This window comes from Copadichromis virginalis, linkage group LG20 (genome assembly GCF_057382275.1).
Source record: "Copadichromis virginalis isolate Kocher_CV1m ecotype Utaka linkage group LG20, C_Virginalis_male_GT1.1, whole genome shotgun sequence".
NCBI lineage: Eukaryota > Metazoa > Chordata > Actinopteri > Cichliformes > Cichlidae > Copadichromis > Copadichromis virginalis.
Window position 1 is genome coordinate 33,763,781 of NC_140637.1, and position 25,663 is coordinate 33,789,443.

Sequence of the window (25,663 nt, forward strand, 5' to 3'; positions counted from 1 at the left end):
CTAAAATATCATAATTCAAAATTTTTTTTTAATAATTTTTAAAAAATCTAAAATATTTACCCAAACTGTAAGGCTTCCCTCTCTAATGGACCAGTGTACTGGCAAACAAACATCTCTTATTGAACTATAGGAAGCTTTTATAATGAGCTTGTGCTTCTGTGATTCAGCCATTAGCAGCATTAATGGATATAAGGAATATAAATATAAATATAAAAGACAGAGAGTATGGAGAGGTAAAAATAGGGGATGGGGGGGGGGGGGGGCTTTGAGGTAAAGAGGAAGGGAGGGGCAGGAGGTATATGGAGAGAGAGAGAGGGAGAGAGAGAGACTACAATAAAAAGGCTGATGTCATCTCTGTGAAGCAGCCAATCCGAGAGCAGCAGAGAGGGAAGGAGGGAGGGAGAAGAGGCAGAGCTCAGAAGGGTGTGTTTTCTGTACCACTGCAGCATCAGTGCAAAAAACGACAGGAGGAAAAGGCACGAGTCGGTGGACTGGACCGAGAAACAATACAGAGCTAGAAGAAGAGCCACGGAGAGGAGCCTGAGAGGAGGAGACACATCAAGAGGAGACACCTGCAGAGGTAGGACTAACACTGAAGCATCCCAGGCTTCTGCTGGTGTCTGGGTTTCCATCCATGAATGTGTGTGTCTGTGTGTCAGTGGGTTGGAGATCAGGGCTGGAGGCTCTAACGGTGTCTTACATAATAGGAAGGCAGGTAGTGTGTGAGCGACTGTGCTGAGATACTAGACAAGTGTTTGTGTGTCACTGTACATACATGTGTGGGTGTTGGTGCGCACTTCCTCCTGTCTGTGATTTCACCTTTTGACTCAAACATGCTCGGGTCAGTAAATGTTCACTCGTGATGTTTGTGTGGAGGTAAATCCATCTGTAGGGAGTGTCTGACCCGATTCAGCTTTTTAATATCTGATAAATCATCTGCGGCCGTGTGTTTTTATGAATATTGAATGAAATGCTGCACTATACCACATTATCGTGTTAAATTATTCACTGCTGCTCTGTAGCACGCTTCCTTTCATGCTAAAAGTCTCTGCCAGGAATGATTTAGTCTGATCTTTATATCTCCAAACAACATAACTGCAATTCCCATCTTGTGTCCATGCCAGCTTCCAGGCTGCTGTCCGCCCATGGCCTGGTGCTGAATGGTGCTGTTTCCAGGTTAACAGGGTCTTTGGTTTGTCCAGTTAGCGGTCCAAAACCAAGAACATATTCAGTTTATCAGCATTTATGACCAAGAAACGTGTAAAAAAAAGTGTTTCCTGTAGCTCAACTTCTCTCTGAATTGGGGGATAAAATGCAGGAAGAGAAAGCTGTGTTTGTCCTTTGCTTCTGTTTACTCTGGAATTCCTCTTTTTCCTCATGGCAACATCATTTAGGCCTCTTTGTCATTCTTTGCCTGCATTGTGGAGTTTTCTCACTTAAAATTAGGCCAGAACCTGAGAGCAGGAATAAGAGAGAGGAGGTGGAAGGAGAGCTGAAGGAGGGGAAGTTGATAAGGTGCAGAGTTTGAGTGAAACGGGAGGTGAAGGATTTAGCCCAGAAGAGCCTGAATCTAAAAAGAGCAGAAGAAATGAGAGGATGTGGAAGGTGAGAGGGAGCCTGGACTGGGATGAGAGGAGGAGGAGGAGGAGGGATATTTAGGGCTGAGTGGCGTAGGAGGATTTTTAGCCCTTTTCTCTTTCTCCCCTCCCCAGATCTTTGGCAGCAGTCAAACTGACTGAAACCATCTGCCTGCATTTTTTATTCAGGCTTTTGTACTTACAGTAGACTACCTCCAGACAGCCACATGAAAAAAATATGCATCATGAAAGGAGCGCTCTGCACAGCCCTGTTCTCAAGATATGACTGCAATAATTAACAAATGATGTTTTTAAACTTTACTGTTCTTTGAACAAACATATCCATCTTTTGTTTTTGCTGCCAGTAAGATAAGATAAGATAAGATAACCTTTATTAGTCCCACACGTGGGAAATTTGTTTTGTCACAGCAGGAAGTGGACAGTGCAAAAGTTATGAGGCAAAAATTAGAATACAATAAGAATAAATACAGTACACAACTGTACAGAATAGAATAAAATAAAATACTATATACAGTAGAATACAATAAAATAAATATACAATAAGATAAAAATAGAATACGAATACAAATACTATATACAACTGAGTAAAAATACAACGATGACAGAAAGGATTATTGCACTTAGTATTATTGCATATGTATGGATGTGTGTGCTTGATCAGTTAAAGTCTTTATTATGGAGTCTGACAGCAGTGGGGAGGAAAGACCTGCGAAATCTCTCCGTCCCACACCGTGGGTGCCGCAGTCTCCCACTGAAGGAGCTGCTCAGTGCTGTCACAGTAACATGAAAAAGTAGCTTCCCACTGTTTTGCAGCACGTCTTCTTTAAAAGACACTCTGAGCTGATCCGTTTCTGTGCTTTGAAAGTCGACTGTTTCCTGCCTCAGACTCAGTTCAACAGTCTTCTGTCATGTTTAGTGGAGAGGAAGCAGCAGCACCGACGCATTTCAGACTGAGCTCAGTTCCAGCTCTGCGTCTGCTTTTCGTTCTCGTGAATGAGTTTGAACTTATTAAAGTGTTTCTGACAGGAATTCCCTTAAACAGACTCGTGTCTGCGTGCAGCGCCTCACTGCAGACGGATCGCTGAATTTTTAATGATATTAAGTTGTGCAGATGATGAAGTTTCTCTATTTCACAATCAGACCATAACCTCCCCGTCTTTTCTTCTGAAAGCCTTTCTGAGATTTTTGTTTTTACCCTCAATGAAATACATTAAATTAAATTAAATAATGTATAAAATAAAAATTAAGTACATATATATTCTTGAAATTAGGAGCAGCTCTTTTTAATTACACTGACACTCACTGTCCTCTTGTCTTAATGTCGACAACATTTATGAAACTAAGTGAACGATATCTGCAGAACATTGATTTGATTTGATTTTTGACAGAAAAACGCCCAAATGAAACCAGCTAACCCTGTGTGCGCCGCTGGTGACGTGGTGATTAAATCACTTCTTCATCGATATATTTCTGTGTTTTTGCTTTTGTATCATCCAAACATTATGACACTTTAAATTCTTTAATATAGTTTTCTATAATGACACCAACCCGTACGTTGCAGAGAGCCAGCTGATAAGAAATGATATGAAGCTGACAGCAGTTACAGAGTGTGCGAGTGCTGGGCGCTCGGTGCTGTCCAACAATGTGGCACACACTGAGCCTCCTGTGTGAGTCTTATTCATCCAGACGGAGCAAACTCGCCCACCTGACACACCTGATACAGTTAAAAGCATTTGAAATTATTCAGACAGCCTCTATCTGATCAACCTGGATTCTGAATTATGACACAAAAATGATGACGTGTTTATTCATCTACATTTACAAGATCAATATACTAATAAGAGGTTATGAAAAGGGCAAAGATATAACAAGTGGCATAAATGTGGCCCATCTGTAAACATCTGTCACAGTTTCCAGGCTGGGAGCAAACATTTACCGAAGCGTTGATCCAGACGTGTGATCTTTGGAGTGTTTGAGGTAAAAATGATATCATCAGTTTTACAGATATGGGTAAAGACTCTTCACACATCAAAAAATTAAACTTTACGCAACATTTCTGAAAATAATATCAACGTAAACTCTGTGGCAGTTTCTCCACAACTTTTTGTGACTTTTTATAAATAAATATTGTCACATAAATATTCTCCATTAATCGTTTTCTGACGTCCCGAGCAGCATTTAGCAGCTCTGCATGCAGAACATGTCAGAGGAACGATGCGGTTGTTTAGCGGAGACTGTTTAAACCTGTTTAAAAGCGCTCTGACTGAAGTTGTTACTGAGAGTAATTCTGGGCCCTCGGGCAAGCCTCGGTGTCTACATCCCTACGTTAGCATGCAGACTGGGAGGACAACCTGAATTTGTCTTGTCCCAGCAGGTCTATCAAGTGGATCAAAGAATGAGCAGTTTGGACTAAAAGGTTTCAGCCGCAGGTCCGCAGGTCAGATGGAGGTCTGGGTTCAGAAAATAAGATTAGTCTGAATTTAGCTCTTTCTCAGTTCCTCTGTCCGTCTTTGCTCCGAGTGTCGTCTGTGATTCTCTTTGTGGCATTTCTCATCCATCTTCATCCATCTCGCTCTCACGCCCCCGCTCCCTCCCCCTCGAAACATCTTTCCTCTCTTTTGACCTTTCGTTCTTCCACATCGCCTTTTTTCCATTTTACCCTCAACAAATGAGGTCTTTGTGTTTAGAAATTAAGGAATGCCCTTAACACCCCCCTCCCATCTTTTCCTCCTTCCTTTTTCGAGTGTGTGTGGAGATTGGGGGGTGCGTCCATTAGCCCGGATTAGAGCCTGTAGGCAGGTTTTAACAGCCCCTCTGTGTTTGGGGCTTTAATCTCTTCAGAAGCAGCTAATCTGACTTCACTGGCTTTAACACACACACACTCACACTCACTCACACTCACACACACACACACACACACACACACACACACACACACACACACACACACACACACACACACATACAGTGGAGTAAATGTGTCTGTTTTTGTGGGCAGTGTAGCTGATCCATGACAAGAGTCCATTCATGGCGTGACCACCAGCACAGAGACTCTATCAGACAAATATCAGACAAACAATATGATCAGTGACTCGGTGGACCAAAGGTCACATGACATACAGTCTCCTGACCAGAAGATGAGCAATACGAGACATAAATCTGATGCTTCTCACCAACCAGCAAAACTGGTTTGATCAAAGGATAATTTTTACCATATATTTCCTGTCGTGTATCTTCTGTGGTGATGGTGCATGAGCCTCAGACTGCACTCGCTCGCATCACTAAACATTAGTTTTTTCTAATGTCAGAGCTTTAAATGGTCATAAAGAACAAACATCCATTTGTGTTCAAAACTTCTCTTTAAAAAGTGAAACTTGAGTTTCAGGAAGCGTAAAGTGTGACTCATACAAAGCTGATATAGTCGAGAACAGGACGCCTCGTTTTTTGGTTTTCAGCGTTTTTTCATTTTTTTATTTGATAATAAACTGAATGTTTGGGAGATTTCGGGGAAAAAGGTTTAAAAACATCATCTCAGGCACTTTTTCAGTTTTCTAAAAAAGTTTTCTAAAAGAAATAATAAAATCCCCAAATAGTCTAATCAGAAACAGAAGAAAAACTCGAGTGGTCTAAAACGCGTTCATTTGTCCCTTCCCTTAATCTTTATGACACTGAGTGGAGCTCAGACTCTGTCCTGTGTTCATTTTGCTCACAGATGAGTCTGTTTCACTAAAACAAAGAGTGACTCATTCAAAGCCAGTAAACACTGATCAGTCACACCTGCTGTGACCTCTTTCACACTCCACCGCAAAAAAGAGGAAAACCTAATATTCATATCCGTGGTTTACTAATGCTGGTGTGGAGAGATTTTATAGACCACAGTGACCTACAGGAAATAAAGAGGAGTGAGGTCATCGGCCACTTTGTTGCCCAAAGAGAAGCTCGCCTGTGCGTTAGGAAACCACAGCATCCAGGCTCTGCTCCGCTTTTTTTCTGCTTAATGTCGTTCTTACTTGTTCCAAGTGAAACGTTTGGATCGTTCTAAAGATAAATATGTTCAGTGGGGATAAACTGAGCCGTCATATCGTCTTCATTTCCCCAGAATTCACTGTTAGATGGTTTCAGTCACCAACATGCTTCATGATGGAGAAATGTCTGATTGGTTCATCACTGCCCTTAAGTAAAAGTTCATCTTTGTGGCACGCAAATGTTATCTTTAGCATTTGTCTGATTTTTCTGATATTCGACTCACAATTGAATAATCAAGAAAATAATTCCAAAGTTAATAAGTGATGAAAATAATCCTCATGTCTGATTAAATCTCAGCGTCCGTGTCATCCCACAGCTGCAGAATTATCTCGTTTAATCCACGATTATCTTTGCATAATTTAACATTTCTTTGCATTTTTGAGTTTAATCCTGTTGCACCTCCAGTCGCCGAGTACTCGAAATAAAGCTTTTCAGTTTAAGAGATGAGCGCTCAGGAAGAGGAAATATGTTTCTCGATACTTTAGTATGTTCTGCATTATTTCAGCTCCTGCTGCTTTTCTTTTATCTCCTCATACCTGCAGCGACGGCAGAACTTTTTCCTGGGCTCACCATCTGTCACCTTATTTGTGCTATATTTGTGCATGTGTGTGTGTGTATGTGTGTGTGTGTGTGTGTGTGTGTGTGTGTGTGTGTGTGTGTGTGTGTGTGTGTGTGTGTGTGCACTTTAAGAACCTGCACAAAAGGAGGGAATAAGCTTCCCAAAAGCTGGACGGCTGCTTTAACACTGCAGACCACTCGTGTTGAGCAGAGGAGACGCGAGTGGGAACTGAGACAATGGGAAGAGAAACTGTGTGTGTGTCTGTGTGTGTCTGTGTGTGTGTCTGTGTGTGACTGAGAGAGAGAGGGGTGAGTTGAGGCGATGTAGGGAGTGGCACCGGAGAGAAAGCGAGGGAGAGGTGTGGAGGGATGGAGTGGGGGATGGGAGAAAAGAAGGAGGGGCAGTGTTGGGGGATGGGAAAAGAGGAAATATTGCTGTGTGCTGTTGGAGTCAGGGGGTTACCATGGCGATGGGAGAATGACGGAAAGGGATGGGAAAGACTGCCAATACACACACACACACACACACACACACACACACAAGCGCATGCACAAACCAAATTGACATTTTTCTCTCTGATTAAATAAAGAGATTTACGTCAAATCTCCTTTTAATTCAAAGCTTCCTTCCTGCGTGCTCAGGGTGGGGCGAGCAGAGACAAACGATGCTGCAGAGGGAGGAAGAAGAGGAGAAGATAAAGACCGAGGCTCTGAGAGGAAATGCGATCTCCCACCTGGGAGGGGTGTAGCTGGGAGCCGGAGAGATGTGACGGTAGACGCTGATAAGTTAAAGTTATTAACTTACTGGCACATCAGTAAAGTTCAACCGGACTCAAAAAGAAGCAAAAATGAAATAATTGTGAACCAAACAGTGTGTTAAACTCACTTTTACTGTCTGTGTGCAAACAGGCTGTAACGTCTGTGACTCGCTGCTGTTTTCACACATGATCTGCATCCCTGACACAGACGTGTTGGGGAGACACGTGATCCAGTGCAACGATCACTGCAGTCTCCTTATCTATTTTGCCTGATGTGTAAAAGCAGCACGTGTATAATTTAACCAGCGTTATACTCTTAGCACCACCTTTTCCGTCCTTGCATCTATAATGACTCTGATGAACCTGCTAACTCACTCGCTTGCTAAATGAACAGCTAATGTAATTTAGTTTAATTTTAGTTTCATAATGAAGTTTTTATTTGAACCAAGTGGCTAATAATCAAGTGAAGGTTGTAGCTGTTTGTGTGAAATATCTGTGAAAGAAATGCAAACCCAGACTAAGCTTGCAGAAATCCTTCATCTTTGTTAAAGAAACTCGTCCGTTCGTGTTCTGTGTGACTTCATCTCCGCGCTTCAAATGAATTCACCTTTGTCTCGTCGATGCTCCCGAGCACCTGCTGGCTGTGACCTCACACCTCGCACATCAACAGGACGAGGTTATTATGTTGAGACAAAATCAAAGCCCGGCGTAGCGCCTTTTACCTGCCAGGAGGGATTAGGTGTGATGTGTCTGCAGCTGCTGTGAGTCTGAGCTCTCAGTGGATCATCAGCCGTGAAGAAGAAAGATCCAGAGTCAGAAGAGCCGCTGGCTCGCTGTGGTGTAAGTGGGTGGGAGTGCGTGGGAGGATGTGGTGGAAACAAGAGAGGATGTGTGTGGGACCACTGAGGATAATGTGTGTGTGTTGGTGAGAACATTTAAGTGGAGCTTATCTCCATAATGTGGATTCATTTTCTGTTTCGCCTTGGGCCTCACAAAGTTTTACAGCCATGCTTTCGATCTTTACACACAAACCTCTGTGATCTCAGTCGTTGCTGGGATTCATATTTTCATACATACACCATGAACTCACTGCTTCCCTGAGCTCCACGAGCGCTACTTTCAGCTCGTTTGTTCAGCTCAGTGTTCTCGCTGTTTTGGCCACAGGCAGCCGTGTCCAACGATAAACCCAGGTACGCTACCTGTACAGCAGACGGACGCCGCGCGGGACTAGCCTGTGGGAGCATTAGCAGCAGCAGCTAAAGACTCGAGCTGGTGGTTAGATATGCTCACTCCTCCTGAACCAGCTACTGTGCGTCACAGCTGCTGTGATGGAGAGCATGAGTTAGCGTGAGTCAGGTCTGTCAGGTCTCATAAACCTGTGAAGCACCCGCTGGCATCACACACTGTTGGGAAGGAGAACATTTTAACCCAATTCCCGCCTCTTCCTAACCCTAACACGGACGTTTATAAAGTCCGATTCGATCTGAAACCCAAGTAATGAATCCTCCAATGAAAACAAAGCAAAGCGAGGAAAACGTGAAGGTTCAAAGGTCGACGTGAGGCAAACGTGCAATCAGACGCTGACGTTACCTAAAGTCCTGGAGCAGGTCAGGATCTGTGCTGCTGGCAGTCACAGCTGTAGCTCGGTGGTGTATGAGCCGATGATGTCGCTGAGGCGTTTCCTCTGTCGGCCATGTTTTTATCGCCTCTTTCTAGAATGAAACCAGAGAAGAAGTGGGAGAGCGGTCTTTGCTGATCTCACAGCTCTCAGTTAAGTGTGCCCGTCACACGCGTGACACATGATCATGTGAGGTATTGATTGACGTCGCAGCTGAGCCGAGGGCCGAGGCCGCACGCCGCCGATTCCATGTTTTAATCCAGGATGTGTGAAAATGATTAGATCAGATTAACCAGAGAGGTTGTTGAATCAGAGGATGTAACATCCCTCGCTCGGACGACCTGTTTCGTGTTAACATGTTTCAGACTTATTCTCTCAAACACATGAACAGTACTGCTGCCTCCTCACTTTCATTTCTTCTTCTCCTTCTTTATAGTGTTTGTTGGCTTTGGGCAAACAGTAAAATGGTGCATTACCACCACCACTTACTTTGATTTGGGTGGAGGCAGTGATAGATGTGTGGCCGTGGGTGTTGTATACACCGCCCCGAGCGCTCTGTCACACTGTGGCCTCTCACAGCTGGCGCCACTCACCCCTCAGCTAAATCTAATGGACTCCAGCGGGGCCGGGAAGCCACCCAGCGCGGGAGCCGTTGTTTATCCAGGAGCATACCGTCACTAATGAGCAATTTATTCGTGCCTGTGTCGCCTCGTTTGCCTTCGTGGAGAGAAACGCAAATCATAAACAAACGTGCCGGCTTTGTGTCTGCCGGAGTGTGTGCGTGGGAGGGTGGGCTGTTGGAGGAGGGCGGAGGTAATCCAGAGGTGACTAAACAATGTCACACCAATAAGAGCTCATTTGAATGTGAAAAGCGTCGGGCTGAGCTCCGGGACCGACTCCCCACATCCCATCTGAAAGGCAAATACACAGAAATAACACAACGGAGCTGTGTGACAGACGCACATGTCTTCAGATGCTTTGTCAATTAAGTGATTAGTCAGAAATAATCAGGAACTTTTGATAACCAGCTTTTCATTCAACAAACACAAACGTTCGCTGCTTTTTCTGCCTCTGCAGGACAACAAGCCGTGCTTCAGGACTGACAGCCTGGTGTGTCTAACATTTGTTTAGTGAAATACTTAAAGCCTAAAATCAAAAATATGTTCATACTCTTGCCTGTGACCCTGTTTTTCGGGTGGGCTGCCCAATTCTGAGGAGATGTTTGTTTCCCTTTAAGTCTGAAACGTCTCGTTCCAGAAACATGAAGCAGTTATTCATGAAAATCCTCTAACGTTGCTGTCAAAGAGGACTGTTCTCTATCATCAGGGGTCTCAAACTCCAGACCTCGAGTGTCCTGCAGGTTTTAGATCTCACCCTGGGTCAACACACCTGAATCACATGACCAGTTCATTACCAGGCCTCTGGAGAACTTCAGACATGTTGAGGAGGTCATTTAGCCGTTTAAATCAGCTGTGAAGTATCGAGGACACATCTAAACCCTGCAGGACTCCGGCCCTCTTGGCCTGGAGTTCAACAACCCTGATATACATCTACCGGTACTACCTGAAGGAAGCTCAGCCAAGGCGGACGTTCACGTCGTGCCACAGACGGGGGCTGGGCAGCACACTGATACTGTCCGTGTCGACACTAAAGAAAATATTACGTTTGTAGATTTTTGAGGGGCAGGGTCATGAGCTGAACATTTCTCTCTCTGATTGTTTTGTTTTTTTCAGGTTTTATTCTTTGTTATTATTGTTTAATTTATTTATTTGATTAAAATCAGGAGGAGGCAGAAATCACCTTTCTGTTTTGTAAACATCAGCCTTCATTTTAAATGCTTCACCTCAGCCCATGAGCCCTCAGCCCCTTAGGTTACAAATTATACTAAAAAATAATTGGTTCATATGAACTTTGACCTTTGAGCTCTGCACAGTCAGCAAAGTTGGTGGGATTTCTCCTTGGGGATCAAGATGAAGGCACTCCATCAGAGCCTGGACTGACAGACTGAGCCTGGCTAAAACATTTCACCCAGAAATCACAACCTTGTTTTTTCAAAGCCTATGGTGTCTCCATTAACGGGGGGGTGGATGCTTCTGCCTTTGCTGCAGCGTGGTTCTTTCATGGTGGAGGCTGATAAGGCAGGAGAGTTTTCATGGTGAAGCATCGCCTGGAGCTGTTTTACAGGCATGTCGCTGGTGTGGAGGCAGAAAGAGGATCCACACAAACAGAATGGCAGAACAAAAGTAATGAAGGAGGAAAAGCTGCAAACAGAGAGGAAAAACAAAGCAAAGGCAGAAGAAGACGGCGGGTGGTGGGAGGCCTGTCAGCGGAGGAGCTTTGTAGTCGGTCAGAAACCTCCTCGTGATTATTGAGTTATTCATCTCTCCACTTCCACGGGGAAATCCCAGTCTGCTAAGATGTGAACACAAAGACAGCTTAACACTGACGTGTGTGTGTGTGTGTGTGTGTGTGTGTGTGTTGCTACATCCTTCGAGTTGAGGTCATCCCTGTAAATGACAGAGCTGATGGTGACATCATCTGTGCATCATAAAGCTGACAAATGCACAGCAGCTGAGTCATGACTGACAGGAAGAAAAACACTTCATGTTTCAGAAATCATTTAAACACTTGGGTTCAGTTTTTTCTACTCTTGGATCTGTATGATGTCATAAACAGGGGACAACCCTAATATGTTCTGGCACAGAGCCAATCAGAACGAAGTGATCTGAAAGGGGGAGGAGCTACAACAGATCCTCCACCTTTCCCTCTGAGGATGAACTGAGCGAGGCCTGCTATAAGACTGATCAATGTGATTAGTGTGAACTGTGACTCAGAGCTATAGAGTAAAAATATGCAGCTGAAAACAGTCATAGTTTCGTCACTGATGCTGATTTGAATCTGTTTCGGTGGCTGTCACCGCACACAGTGTGAAACATTAGCACATCAAGAAAATGAAGCCAGTGGAGATGGGCCTTAAATTTGGTCTGCAGGCCTCAGGTGGTGTTACCTGTGGCTGTGAGCTCAGGGAACACTGACCTGATGAGTTTGAGGTCTGAGTCGCTCTTTCTGGCTCTTATTAAAGTTTGCTTGGTCAGACCTGGCCGTCCTCGTCCCATCAGTTTGTTGCTTGTCTTAAAAAAGATGGTGGAGGTGAAAACAACGGCTCCCGGGCCTGACAGATCCCCATCTACTAAACAGAAGTGAAGAAGTTAAAGAATTGAAAAGGGGAGTAAGGGTGGGGAACGCAAACGAGAACGAACAGCTCGTGGAACTGAGGGAACATCACTTTCAGATCTCTCTTTTTTTCCCAGTAACATATTTTTTCTTTTCTTTTGTTTTAATTTGTTGTAATTTTCAGCAAATCTGTTTGTGCTCTGCATGTTGGGAAAGAGAGAAATGACCTCTCTGCTCACTCAGTCACAAAGGGTTTTGTGGAAGTGCCTGCCACACTCGGTGCTCATCGTCTACCGAAGGACATTTGCACTTGAGTACTTTGTGCCTGGTTGCATGTGAAGAAACTTTACAAATCTGTAATCTGTTAAGCTGCTTGGAGAAGAGCCAAAGCCTCTTCATGAGAAATGTTGAGTCACTGCGGTTCAGAGGAATAAACCCACATACTGACTGTCACATCTGCTCTGCACCAACATCTAAAGATCAGATTAAACTAAAGTCATCAGATGACCTTTTTGCACTTATTCAATTAAAAAATGACTTGTTGTTGTACACTGATGTCACAGACGGCCATTACAGGAAGAGAGCAGTGCAGAAATGTCAATTAGGAAAGAGTTTATTTTAAATTAAACAAGCAATTTAAAATGTTTCTTAATTTATGGTGTGTGCAGTCAGTACTGTCAATGCTGAATGCAATGGGATTTAGTGCAAGACAATAAACCAAGGAGCAAACAAAGTCCAAAAGAGGAGCTCTAAGGACTTTTCTAGAGCACTGGATGCTGGGCTCAGGTGTTACCAGTGATGCTGAGTGTTAACAAGCCACGCCTCCTCTCTAACACCTGCAGAAAGGAGCTGTCACACAGACAAGAGGAAAGTAGAGCGAGTTGTAAAAAGTGATCTTCTTAAAGTAAAGCCAGCTCCAAATGTTTTGGCTTTGACTCTACTAAAGTAGCTTTGATTGAAAATTCAAAATAATCTTTCTTTATCTTATACAGAGCCTCAGTTCATCCTAACCCCCTAACCCTAACCCTTTTAGCTCCTCCCCCTTCGAGTCAAATTTCTTCTGATTGGGTACAACCCATTAAAAGTAAGAGGCCTGAAGAGCAGGCGGGTCCACTGTGCCTGAGATGACCATATATCAAACTTCAGCTGTACAGTTATAACATGCAAGTCTATGGGACGGACTCACAGCTGGAGTCTGCCTCCAGTGGCTGTTAAAGGAACTGCAGCTTGAATTTGGTTCATTTTTTCAGTCTTCAGGTTTCCTCTCAGATGCTAACAGGAAGTTTACCCACACTTTGACAAATAATTATGACAGAAGAATCTAAAGATTCAAAATGCTTTGTAGCGTTTTGTGATGTGTGTGGAGTTTTAGAGTCTGCTGTGGACATTTCAAAAAAATCCAGTTTTCGGTTCCTGACATTGACGTTTGTGTTGATGCTGTTACACTAGGTTTAGATTAAATTATGGAAAGTTCGTATGCTGATTATTTTTTTCATTCTTCATTCAAGATAGTGATCCTTACCTCACCTTTAGAAGATAACATTTTCTGCGAGGCAGATTTGTTCATTAACAGCTTTCTTTGTAATCCGGGTGCATTATGCTTCATTAAAAACATATTTGCTTTTGCACATGAACAGTATATAAATGTCATTTCTCAGAGAAAGGATGTCTGATACATATCATCCCCCCTGCTATTCACACAGAGACAGCAGCACGTTTAACTCAGTGGTGCTTCATTAAAATGACACTTCATCACATATTCATGAGGACTGATGTGAAGGACATCAGCAGCTCGATCTGCAGACTGTCGCACACACTTAGCAGAGTTCACCTATAGACTGTCTGCTCTGTGGTCTGTGTGTGTGTGTGTGTGTGTGTGTGTGTGTGTGTGTGTGTGTGTGTGTGTGGATGGAGTAGTAAATGTGAGATGTGTAATGAATAATGAATTTAGGGTGAATTTAGGTCATGCGGGCGAATAGGAGGGACAACATGGGAATAGCTCTTTCTTTCCTCATCTCCGTACACCTGTGTGTGTGTGTGTGTGTGTGTGTGTGTGTGTGTGTGTGTGTGTGTGTGTGTGTGTGTGTGTGTGTGTGTGTGTGTGTGTGTGTTTCGTGCAGACTAAAAGGGAAGTACCCTCTCCTCCCAGCATTTGCTTAATCTCTCCATCCACATGTCCCTGTTCTTTCCTCCAGATCGGAATCTATCAATGAATTAATTTCTCGCTCTGTCGCTCTCCATCCGTCCACCTGCATCGCCTCCCTTTGACTCTCCGATCCCCTCCCACCTCCCCACAGACTGCTCCACCTGCACCCGCCCCATCTCCCCTCCTCCCCTCAGGCTTCCCTGTGGACGGGCGGGTCCACCTGCCTCTGCCTTTTGAAGCCCTTCAGGTTCTCTGGGATGGCTCAGGACCCTGAAGAAGCCGAGGGGGGCCGCAGAGAGGAAATTGGTACAGTATGTTTAATATTAACCGGCACAGAACGGAAACATGGCTGCCCACAGGGCATGAACTGCCTCTTTACTGCGGTCTGCGAGATTAACAGCAGCTATTAAAATGTCCTGTTTGGGCTTTCAGTCATTAAACATTTTCATTCTTGAGAGTGAGCACTCAGCTGGCAACCCAACACTCAGACTGGGGTCTGGTAATCTCTGTAACATATGTAAGATTTGACTATAGGAAGAATATACAGAGACCAAAAGCTTTCTATTTATTTATTCCTGCGGTGTCCGCGTTGCTGCTGTAACAGTGTGAATTTGCCAACACTGCAACTAATAAACTTCTCTTAAATCAAAGAAAATGTCCATCCCAGTTTGTGAGAGCTCCACGTCAGAAGAAAACTTTAACACTTTTAGTTTTCTGTGGAAAAAACAGCAAATAATAAAATTTTTGGAGCTTAACTTTTGCTTTATCACCATAAAACCTGCAAAGTCCCCTCCTGCCTGATACATTCATGTCTGCAGCTGATATACAGTTGTGATCAAATGTGTGGTATGTTGTGTTTTCTTAAATCTAAGACTGCGCCGTGAACACGCAGGGCGCCGAAACTTGCAGCATTAATCAGATCTGAAACTCTTCCTCCTCGTCCTTCCTCTCTAAATCCTAAATGGACTTCCTGTGCTCTCACGGCTGATTTAATTCAAGTGGTCATAATGTGTCAAATTTCCAGGATAACAAAGAATCGGTGAGAGGCGAACAACACGGTGCGTTTAATGTCATTGTGCACCGGCAACAGCAACTCAACGAGCTTCCTGTCAGCAGAGGTCAAGCAGCTCTAAGCTGCAGCCTCAATAAAGACTCAGAGTGTGTGAAGGAGGCGACCCTCCATCAGGCGCCTTTAGATTAAGACTTGATTCATTAACGAGCTCCGCCCCCTCCTTAAGTCAGTGCCAGCAGGAGCACCATGAATATTTAAATGAAGAAAGTCTCTGTGGATGATCATGGATTTCTGTTTTTTTAAAACCTCCATGCTGAGGACGAGGCTGCTGTTATTAAAGGAAGTGGAGCATGCTGGGATGTTTTCTTCACCCGTCATTTATTACGTCTGTTTCATTTTTCTGTCTGAGCTCGTTACATCATTAGACCCACCCCCACCCCCATCAGTGACGAAATGACAAACACACACACACACACACGCACGCACGCACACACACACACACGCACACACACACACGCACACACACAGGCTCTCACACACCTTCTGTCCCGCTGTGCCATTTGGCTCATGTATTTTGAAAATACGCCCGGCAGGTAACAGCAGCAGTCCGACAGGCGGGAGCAGGTGTGTGTTTGTGTGTGTGTGTGTGTGTTTAAGTGACCGTGACGCAGGGCAGATGTGAGTGTGTGTGTGTAATCATGAGTGATAACAATGAAAAACTAGAAGAATAAGACTCTGACAGTCATAGGAACTGAACGGGGGTCACGTCTGTGTCCTCTCTGTGTTTGTGGAGATGCTCAGAAACACCTGGATCCTCACAAAGAGACAGTGTGTGTGTGTGTGTTTGTGTGTGTGCTGGGGACAGGTTGTGTAATTATGAGATGTTGGAGGGGGTCTACATTAGCCAGCTGTCACTCCTCGCCCCTCACCCCATGTGTGTGCTTTAAGAGAAGCCTCGGAGACGGGCCTTGGCGGAGGACTGCTGGTGGTTACACTCACAGATTGATAAGTTATGACACCTCCTGTAACCTCCTCTGCCCTCCCTGTCTGTTAGTATTCTCACTCCGGTGTGTCAGCGTGGAGTCGGTACAGTTGGAGCATCTTTAAGCTGCTGCAGCATCACACCAGGCATAAAGTCAGTGTATAAAAACTTGTATTTCCATAATTGTCCACTGAGGGAGTGAATGAGGGAGGACAGTCATCCAGACCCAGACCCTGTTCATCTGCAATATGTCATCCATCAGTGCAATTAGACACTGACAGCAACACTGGCTCTATTCGATTCTTTGTATTCATCTTCCATGAGCGATGCGTCCTCTCAGCTCTCTGGAGTGACATGAACTCTTGGACAATCTATCTTACTGTCTTCTTATGACTCCAGGTTGTTATTTACAGTTATTTCTTCTAACTTCCTGTCTTTTAAAAAATTACATAAAGTTGTGAAAAGAATCTAAAGAGGCAACTGACTTTATATTCAACGCATCTCTGTACTGTGTCAAAGGGATATTAAGTCAAGTTAGGTGCAGGCTGTACTTCAGTGTTGAATTGAATCAGGAAAGTTATAAGAACCTATTTGCTTTAATAATCCTGGTTAAAGGCAGAGCCTCCTGAACAGATATAAAAACATACCCAAAGATAAAATGCTGCCCCCGGTGGTGAAAGTCTCACGACGCGTTACAAAATGCTTGTTTGGGATTTGTCCTTGTTAGCAAACAAACAAACTGATTCATGCAAATGCAAAAACTGCACAATGAGCTTTTTTGGCAACATGATACCAAATAAATCAGGAGCATTTACAGTAATTTTCCTGGAGGCATGAATGGTTTGGAGTGGAGGAAACACTGTTTCAGGCTTTAGCATGAAAACCTGTCACAGATGTTTGGCTCATTCGAGGGATCTCCCTCAGTTTCTTTCATTTTTTGCTTGATCAAAGTATTCCCATACATGGAGCCGCAGCCTGATTTCATGGCTTTGAAGTGGCACAATCGGCTATTTTTAGACTGGCTGTTAGTTTCAGCTGATCAGCTCGCAGAGGAGGAGCGCGTAATCCCCAACTTCAAGTACAAACAAGAATGTGGCCAAACTCGGAGCGCTGAGGGTTCTTCTTTTGGCCTTCATGTCGAGGCAGCAAAGAAAGCCTGATCCATCTGTGTCTGCTTTCACCCCCCGACACTCCTGCTGTCACGGGTCAGTGTTCAGTCACCAGGCAGGGACAAAGGAGGAGATGTTGAGATGAATGGAAATGCGGCGAGTGTGGCAGAAACACACACACACACTCAATCTCTCTTTGTAATGTCATTAGTGGAGAAGCTGCTTCCTGCTGCTTTGATCTGATCTTGACTTTATCGAGGTGACCCGGTACTGTCCGTTCTTTATCTCAGATTTTTGTGGATTCTGTACTAAATTCAAACCCAAAGTGAATTTAAATCTTAGAATTTATTCTCAACGTCACAGATGTGCCGTGGATTCATCGTGATGTGATTTTGGGTCAAACTTTCCCCCCTCTGGAATACATTAATATTTGTCTTCTGTTGATTTATGTTTGGTCAAATTAACCATGTCTTTGCTTCTTTCCCCTCCCCTCCTCCCCTCCTCTTCTCCTCCCCTCTTATCCCTCTTTGTTCTCGGGGTCACCCCCCCCCCCCCTCCCCCCACAGCCAGCTCCTGAAGAAGCGTTTGTGGAGCTGACGGAGCGAGGAGCGAGCCTCACTCACAGTTGGGCTGTAAAGGAAACAGACACACCCACCAACTTACTGCTGTTTACTCCTCTCAGCTCTCCCTCAGCTCCGGGCGGTCCCTGGAGTGTGTGTCTGCCTTGGTGTGCGTGGGTGTGTGTGTGTGTTTCTTTATGTGTTGATGAGTGTGTGGGTGTCTTGCATCACTTTTGATGGGACATTGAAAGATGTGTGTGTCACAGAGTCGGTGGATGGGCTGTAGGGGGATGTGCTCCCCCGCCCTCCCGCTGCTCCTCCTCCTCCTGCTCCCTCTGTCCTTCCTCTCCTCCACGCCTCCGTTTGCTCAGGGAGCCATCCACATCCCCGAAAGCTGTGAGTACTCCCTCCTCCACTGCACACATCACACACTGGAAACACTGGAAAGTGTTTGTTTTTTCATTTCCAGTAAATATTTCCAAACCATTTCCTCAGAATTAACAGGGCTGGGAAGTATGAGGGAGAATTTCCACATTTGGCTTCTCTAATCATATCATTACTCTTTGAAATTAAGTATCAGGTCAGTAGATTTCTGCTGTAGCCACCAACTTGAATTATTTCATAGGCATCAGGGGAGGAGTCTAAACTACCCACGAGCCTCTGATGCAGCGCTGTGGAGAAGAACCAGAACTATGGATTTCTTTTTTCTTTAGCCTTTGTCAAGACGTAACGTTCAACATTTGATGCGTTTGGTTGAAATGTTCGCAGAGACGTCAGGTCAGTTCAGGTTATTTATGTTGCTCCAACTCACAAGAACAGTTACTTCAAGACACTTTAGACTCCAAAGACCCCACAGTATGCTGTGAAAATCAACCCCTCCCCATACGATCAGCACATTGTGACAGTGGGAAGGAAAAACTCCTTTTTAACAGGAAAAAACTTCCTGTAGAACCATCAGTTGTGGAGTGAGGGGTGACAGAAGAAGAGAGAAAAAGAAAGCACCGGGAGACATCGTCTGTGAGATCATAGAGCTCTGCAGTAGCCACAAACTCTCCTTCAGGGTTGTCTCCTCGAGCACCTCTGGACCAAAGCTCACTCTGACCACTGCGACGTCACCACAGACCTCAGACTCCAACAAAAAGCTGTTCGCCTTTCAGGCATCTGAGGAAAAACCTTTGATGGAACTGACCAGAAACGTGACGTGTGCTGATAGGGGGCCATTTAAAGGTGGATCCTTTGGTTCCTGCACAGTAAAGTTCAGTAAAGCTCTGGTGCTGTGTTTATTCCTGTCAGATATGGAACTTTCGAACACATCTAAGCACAAATATAAATCCAAACAATCAGGTTAGAATAACCTCTGGTCCTGGAGATAAAGGTCAAAGGTCAGCAGGCTTATCACACTCCTAGAGGAGAGGAGGGGAAGCGGGAGTCAGAGGAGGAATCAGGTTCAGTCTGACCTTCGGTAAACGACCTTCTTTCTGGGTGTGGCAGGAGAGGAAGAAGAGAAGGATAGGAGGAGGAGGAGAACGATGGGGGAGGTGGAGAGAGGGGAGGGAGGGGAAGGAAAAGGAGACACGGGGAAGAAAAAATAAGGAGATGGATGTAAAGTGACCTGAGACGCCAGTGTGTCTGAGTCAGAAAACCAAGAAGGAAGATAAAATCCCTGAGATGTTGTCACTGTTAATAAAAATCCTGTTAATGAGCAGATCTTGTCCCGCTCGGGGAACAGCATGAAGAATGTGCCAGCATGTGTTTGTTCAGTCTGTAAACCTTTCCTTTCTGCTCTCCTTTCACTGCTTCCCATGGACACAGATACAAAAGACAACAGTAAGTGATTTTCTTTGTTGCTGTAATGAAGAAATGTGTGTCGTGTCTGCAGCTCTGACGTGAGCGGTGCTTCATTGGTAGAAACCTGCTCCGGACGTCTGCTGACTGTGTCTCGCACCTGCTCACCTGCACTTTTCCTGTTAGATTTGTCAAAGCAGAACATCTCTCCCCTGCATCACTCCACACAGACACTAAGGAAGACATCATGTATATTAGCTCATTTAAAACTGATTTAATGTTATTTTGAGTATTTTTCTGAAACAGATGTACGGATATTTGGAGGGCTGAAACTGCCACATTAGTCATTTCATTGTATTTCTGTATAGTTCTTGTGCAAAAGTCTTGGACCACTTTTCATTTCTCTGTATTTCTTGGATTCGGTGCAGCAATTTAATGAAATGTGCAAACATACATAGAAATGAACATGACAGAGTTTGTACAGCTCCAACGAACCTGAGTAAATGTTTGTCATGCGCAGCTTTATTTTTCAGCACAAACTGAACTCTGTCCTTTCAGTATGTTCAGGAACAGCTCTCCACACATTTGAAAACAGCACAGGTCGACCAAAGTGTTGTACATGGTAAAAAAAAAAAAAAGCAGAGCAAACACACACAAAGAACAAAACAAAAACTCAGTCATAACTTAAAGCTGGTGAGTAACAGTGTGTTTTCAGACGGGTTTGAAGATGTTGAGTGTTGGAGGGATCCTAATTTGAAGAAAGTTGCCCAAAGTTTGGGCGCAGCAATCACAAAGGTCTCCTCTGTGTTGTAGCCTGCTTCTAGGGACGATCAGAAGCTACTTATCAGCTGACCTGAGACTCATTTATCTACAAAATATTTTATTTAAATATACAATGTCACAAAATATCAGAGTATTCCATTAAAAACTGTAGTTTTTAATTTTTGCTGTTATTATAGGATGTTTATCTTTTGATGGTTTTAGAGGACCTGCCAGAACTAAGAATGATGAATGAGCTTCAGTCAATCCCTCTAGATGTGTCTCGATCTGTACGCCCTACTTTACCTGCCTGTACTCTGCCAATTTCATTACTGTGTGTGTGTGTGTGTGTGTGTGTGTGTGTGTGTGTGTGTGTGTGTGTGTGTGTGTGTGTGTGTGTGTGTGTGTGTGTGTGTGTTCAGTATTTCAGCCTCCAGTGCTGACAGAGATGCCAAAATCACACACAGTGTTTTCTCTAGAAGACTTCAATCTGGCCTGTGAGGCCACCGGGAACCCGGCACCCACGTACGTACACCTGTGTGTGCTGACATGGCAATAAATGTCCTCATAATAAAACAAGAACAAAATTGTCTCTCAGCTGTTTCCCTCCCCGAGCTCGTCCCTCTCTCCACTCCCTGCTTCTCTCGGGGAGACAGACTGTTAAAAGTAATAATAACAGCTGTAAATGTTACACTTCCTCATATTTATGTATTTCTGTATTTCAGGCCGTCAATCAAAAGGCTGAAAATTTTACATGAACCTGTTTCCGGCTTTGATCCAAAGATAAAGACTTGCTGCTTTATAATGAAAATGTAGATCCTTCAAAATAGCTCACAAATAAATAGAAGCTGTTTTCTTCATTGTGTGATTTAAGGTTTGTTTCTGTGACTTTGTAAACTGCTGATGTGCTGACAGCCGTTCTCCCCTCTGTGCTCATAGATTCCGTTGGCTGAAAGATGGCGAGTTGTTCGGATCTGAGACTGAAGGATCCGGAACGCTGAGAGGCGACAATTCTTCCCTGGATATGTTAGAGGGTGAATACCGCTGCTACGCCTCCAACAGTCTGGGCACCGCCATGACACAAACCGTCAAAGTCAACGTAGAGCGTGAGTCACAAACTTACTGTAAGCACACAAAGGCAGTCGGTGTGCTCTGAGGTTCACACCTGCTGATGCACAGATGTCACACGATCATATAAAATCACACACACACATCAGTGAGTCAGTGAGGTTGATCGGGGCCACCTGTTCTGCTCGCTCATCTCAAGTTGCCACGGCAACCATTTCCCGGAGACAGCACTGTGACGTCACTCAGTAGGGAGGATGTACCGTGGGTGTGGAGGATGAAGCCGATGGCTGCGGTCAGCGTGCACACAGACTCAGTAAAATCTCTCCAGATGAAATATTATACTGTACGGGCTCTTGCTGCCCCGGATCTCACCTCCGCCGTGGTTTTGATTGCAGTTCAGTTCTTTCAGATTTTATTTATTTATTTCCTCTGCAAATTACTTCCATAATTTGTTGTTTTTCTTCCTCACAGTTTTTTTTTTCTGTGATTGAATATTGCTCTGTGACTTCCAGAGAACCATTGTTCTCAATTAATTTGGGAAACTTCAATGTTTACAATCAGCTCAGCCAGCGTTTCTAAAGGTTTTGATGACTAAATGTCAGTTTCGACAGGCAGCATGTGGTCGAGGTATCTTGATTTACCCAAAGCACCATCAGAAAGCTGCTTTTAGCAAATAAAACTTTTAAACAATGTTTCAGAGCAAAATAAATAACTGGCTGATGAAACCTGAGAAGCTGTGCAGGAAATATGAGATTCAAGTTAATCATGTGACCCAAAAAGACAGATGATGTCACTCTGTGTCCACATGATTGTAAATATGCAGCTATTGTTTCAGCTCCTCTTAATTACAAATGAACCCTGGCATTGTTTTTATATAATTTAGGCATTTAAAGTCTATTATCCTGGAGATTTCCTCCAGTCCACTGTGTTACAACAGCTGTGGAGTGTATCTTTACAATTATCTTCTTCCTTCTTTGTATTGTTTTATTTTGCGTCACTATTTTCATTGTTTCTTCATTGTTACCTGCACAAGTATTAACTTGTATTCTGCTGCTTTGTGTTTCAGCTCAGCCAATTCTCATGAAACAACAAGTGGAGCGTGAGCGAGGACTCGTGGGACAGAGTATGGTCCTGTCCTGCAACCCTCCAAAAAGCTCGCCTCCTCCCAGCATCCACTGGATGAACATAAGTGAGTGTGCCGATCTGTTTCCTGTCCCGTTCATCAGCTGCCTGCCTCTGTGACACACAGACTCTTTATGTCCACTCTCCTCCATTTTTCTATGACTGACCTTCTCTGCCTTTTCAGTTATCAGCTTATTGAGGCTGCGGTGCAATAAAGCGAGGCGCTTATTGTGCATTTGAAGAGCAAACTAACCAATTTCATTTTACACTGACGTGAAAAACATTTTCACCTTCCACTGCAGTTTCCATGCTTTGAACTTTATTTCCCACCTACATTAAACTGTCCCCGTCCCGGCTCAGATTTGATGCACATTACTCGGAGTGAGAGAGTGACGATCGGCCTGGACGGGAAGCTGTACTTCGCGAACCTCGTGAAGAGTGACAGCAAAGAGGACTACATCTGCCACGCCCAGTACAGAGAGGCCAGGACTATTCTACCTGCCACTGCTGTCTCCCTCTCTGTCAAGCAGAGTGAGCGCACACACAACGCACAATGCACACAAAGTGTTAAATATAGAGATAAGAAAAATCAGAAAAGTGAGTCAGAGCATCACGCTGTCCTGTGTGTGTGCGGACCGTGATCACGCTCTCTGTGTGAGGTAACATCAGCCAGAACAGTTAATTATGTCATGCAGACTACACTGTAACACAACTGAGACACCAGTGTTTGTTCCACTATGATGACGCGTATATGCTCAGTAACTAGATCACAGTCGACTAATCAGCCCTGCCCTGTAGGCTATTTGTCTTCATTTCATCATTTATTGTTGCAATAATCAGCATGACCGTGATGATCGAGCTTCACAGTTTCCGTGTCCTGATTTCTGTCTTCACATCGTCCAGGTAACAGCGTGGCTCATGGAGGAAAACCCGAGTTCTTCCACCACAGGAACCACTCCCAAATATCAGCCCTCAAGGGGAACAGCGTCACCCTGGAATGTTTACCCAGAGGCCTGTAAGCATCTCAGTGTGTGTGTGTGTGTGTGTGTGTGTGTGTGTGTGTGTGTGTGTGTGTGTGTGTGTGTGTGTACTTCCACCTTCAGTTTGTTTACACGTGAAACTCATGTCATGTTTATGATCCTTGTGGCATAAGAATGACTGACCCACCTGGTTCGCTCTTTCAACGCACTTTATTCCCAGTTGCTGCTCTCACAACACTCAGCTGTGGCTTTTCTGCTACAGCCACACACAACAACAACAACAATAACAACCACACTCAGGACCCAGTTACTGTTTCATATTTTCTCTGCTCGTAAGAAATTGGCCTGCTGACCTCATGCAGCCTTGCTCCTTTTTCTTCATATGAAATCATTTGATCTGTTCAGTTTCATTCTAATGATCCTGCTTCCTGTCTATGGCAACAAATGGACTCTCACTATAATTTTGAGTTAATGATGAAAAAGGATGTTACATCATTACCAAGATCATCTGCATGCACTCAGCTCTAATTTCCTCCTGTGATCGATCTTCTGTTCGTCGCCTACCTCACTTCCATGATCGGTTCTCTCTCACAGTCACATCCTTCTGTTCTTCCATGTCCGTCTCTGCAGACCCACACCTCAGGTGGAATGGAAGAAAAAGGATGGTGTCCTGGCAGACACAACCGGCCAAGTTATTAACTTTGACCGCTGGCTCCACTTCGACAACATCACCCTGGATGACGACGGCGAGTACGAATGCAAAGCCTCCAACACCCACGGCTCCATCACGCGCTCCTTCACGGTCACTGTGGAAGGTAGGCCGCTGAGCCGAGCGCACAGACGATCACGGTGCTCTGCTGACCGTGAGGACGTGATCTCTGTGTTAGTTTGAACTCTAACGTGTTTGTGCTCCTCTGTCTGAGATGATTGTGAGTCTTTACTGAAGAACATGTGTACATGTTCACAACTTCAAAGGAGCACTTCACTAATTAACATCAACAGGTCCTGAAGCCTGTTCAGAGTTACAGCCAAATGTTCAACAGACAAGTTCTGACTCTGAGATTTATATTTTAGGGTTTAAATGCTGCTTTTCTTCGTTTTCCAGCGGCTCCTTACTGGATGAAGGAGCCTCAGAACCTGATGTACACTCCCGGGGAAACAGTCCGACTGGACTGTCAGGCGGACGGCATCCCGAGGCCCAGCATCACCTGGAGGATCAACGGTCAGCTGTTAACAGGTACAGCAAGATTCTGACGGACCTGTTTGTGATTCTTTGGGGAGAAACTGTAGCACCTGATGTGTGTGATTGATACTCAGGAGTTATCGATTTCTTATATAGTGCACATGATAAACTACCTTTAAACAGCTGGGGCAAACAGACTTGTATTACTCTGATGATCAGCACTTTGCAGAGTGAACCGTTCCTTCGGGTAACTCGATGTTGATTCTATTAAAGCTTGATGGCCACAGACATAGATTTGAAGGCAGGGCAGAGCGAGCATTTCCTGGCTCCAGGCTGTCGACTTTCTGTGGACAGAGAGCCTCTTAAGCTTAACGTGAATTAGATGGACTCACCAAAAGAGAGAGAGAGAAGTGAGAAGATAGAAAAATAAACAGAGAGTAAGGAAACAAATCATCAGAACAAAGAAGAGGGAGAAATGACTGAATCAAAAGACCGGGGCAGAAAGAACGGACGATGGAAATGAGACAAAGAAAGAGTCCACATTTCTGTATCAAACCTTCTTCTTGATGTTTCGCACATTCAGAGTTTACATGTTACTTATGAAGATGGGCTTTTAGGAAAATTAAAATGAGGAAAGAAACTAAAAGCCACATAAAAGGAAGAAAAGGAAGGAATATGAGCACACTGGGAGGGAAACTGAGAAAGCAGCAGAGGGAGGGAGGTGACAGGCGGTGACAGCTGCTGCTCCTCTCAGTGGGCCTCAGCTTCTCTGTTAAACAGTTCTTTAGATTCAGCCTGTTTCTGTTTGACAAACTCTACATTGCCTCCTCGCCTCTTCCCCCCCCCTCCCTGTAGAAGTGGATGAAGAACCTCGGCGCACGGTGACCGCAGGAACGCTCATAATGAAAGACGTGAACATTGGCGACACGGCCGTGTACCAGTGTGAAGCCAAAAACGACCACGGCTCCATCCTCCTCAACACCTACCTCTACGTCGTCGGTATGTTTCCCGCCGGGTTCACGTCCTTCTTTGTTCTGTCTCACCTGTGATTGGTTAATGACGGCGTCTCTCCCTCTGTCTCAGAGCTCCCCCCTCAGATCCTGTCCCCTGATGGGTTCATCTACAACGCCACCAAGGGCCGAGACGTCGCACTGCACTGTGAGTCTTTTGGCTCGCCACGACCCCGCGTCACATGGTGAGTGTCACACAGTGTGGATTCTCATCA

The 25,663-nt window shown here is 44.6% G+C and overlaps 1 protein-coding gene across 3 annotated transcripts in view; it reads left to right on the top strand.

The window, feature by feature from the left end:
• The first annotated feature begins 390 nt into the window (after window positions 1–390).
• LOC146685257 (neural cell adhesion molecule L1.1-like) overlaps window positions 391–25,663 on the top strand; it is a 46,135-nt gene continuing 20,862 nt past the window's right edge. For 2 of the 3 annotated variants that reach the window (XM_085443034.1, XM_085443035.1), the window contains exons 1-12: window positions 391–580; window positions 17,548–17,937; window positions 19,354–19,368; window positions 20,508–20,610; window positions 21,025–21,191; window positions 22,220–22,342; window positions 22,636–22,806; window positions 23,179–23,290; window positions 23,886–24,070; window positions 24,361–24,492; window positions 25,294–25,437; window positions 25,522–25,633. In XM_085443034.1, the coding sequence (XP_085299160.1) occupies window positions 17,793–17,937; window positions 19,354–19,368; window positions 20,508–20,610; window positions 21,025–21,191; window positions 22,220–22,342; window positions 22,636–22,806; window positions 23,179–23,290; window positions 23,886–24,070; window positions 24,361–24,492; window positions 25,294–25,437; window positions 25,522–25,633 (1,409 nt within the window). In that variant the 5' untranslated portion in view covers window positions 391–580; window positions 17,548–17,792. The remainder of the gene's footprint in view (window positions 581–17,547; window positions 17,938–19,353; window positions 19,369–20,507; window positions 20,611–21,024; window positions 21,192–22,219; window positions 22,343–22,635; window positions 22,807–23,178; window positions 23,291–23,885; window positions 24,071–24,360; window positions 24,493–25,293; window positions 25,438–25,521; window positions 25,634–25,663) is intronic. The other variant, XM_085443036.1, reaches the window with a different exon arrangement.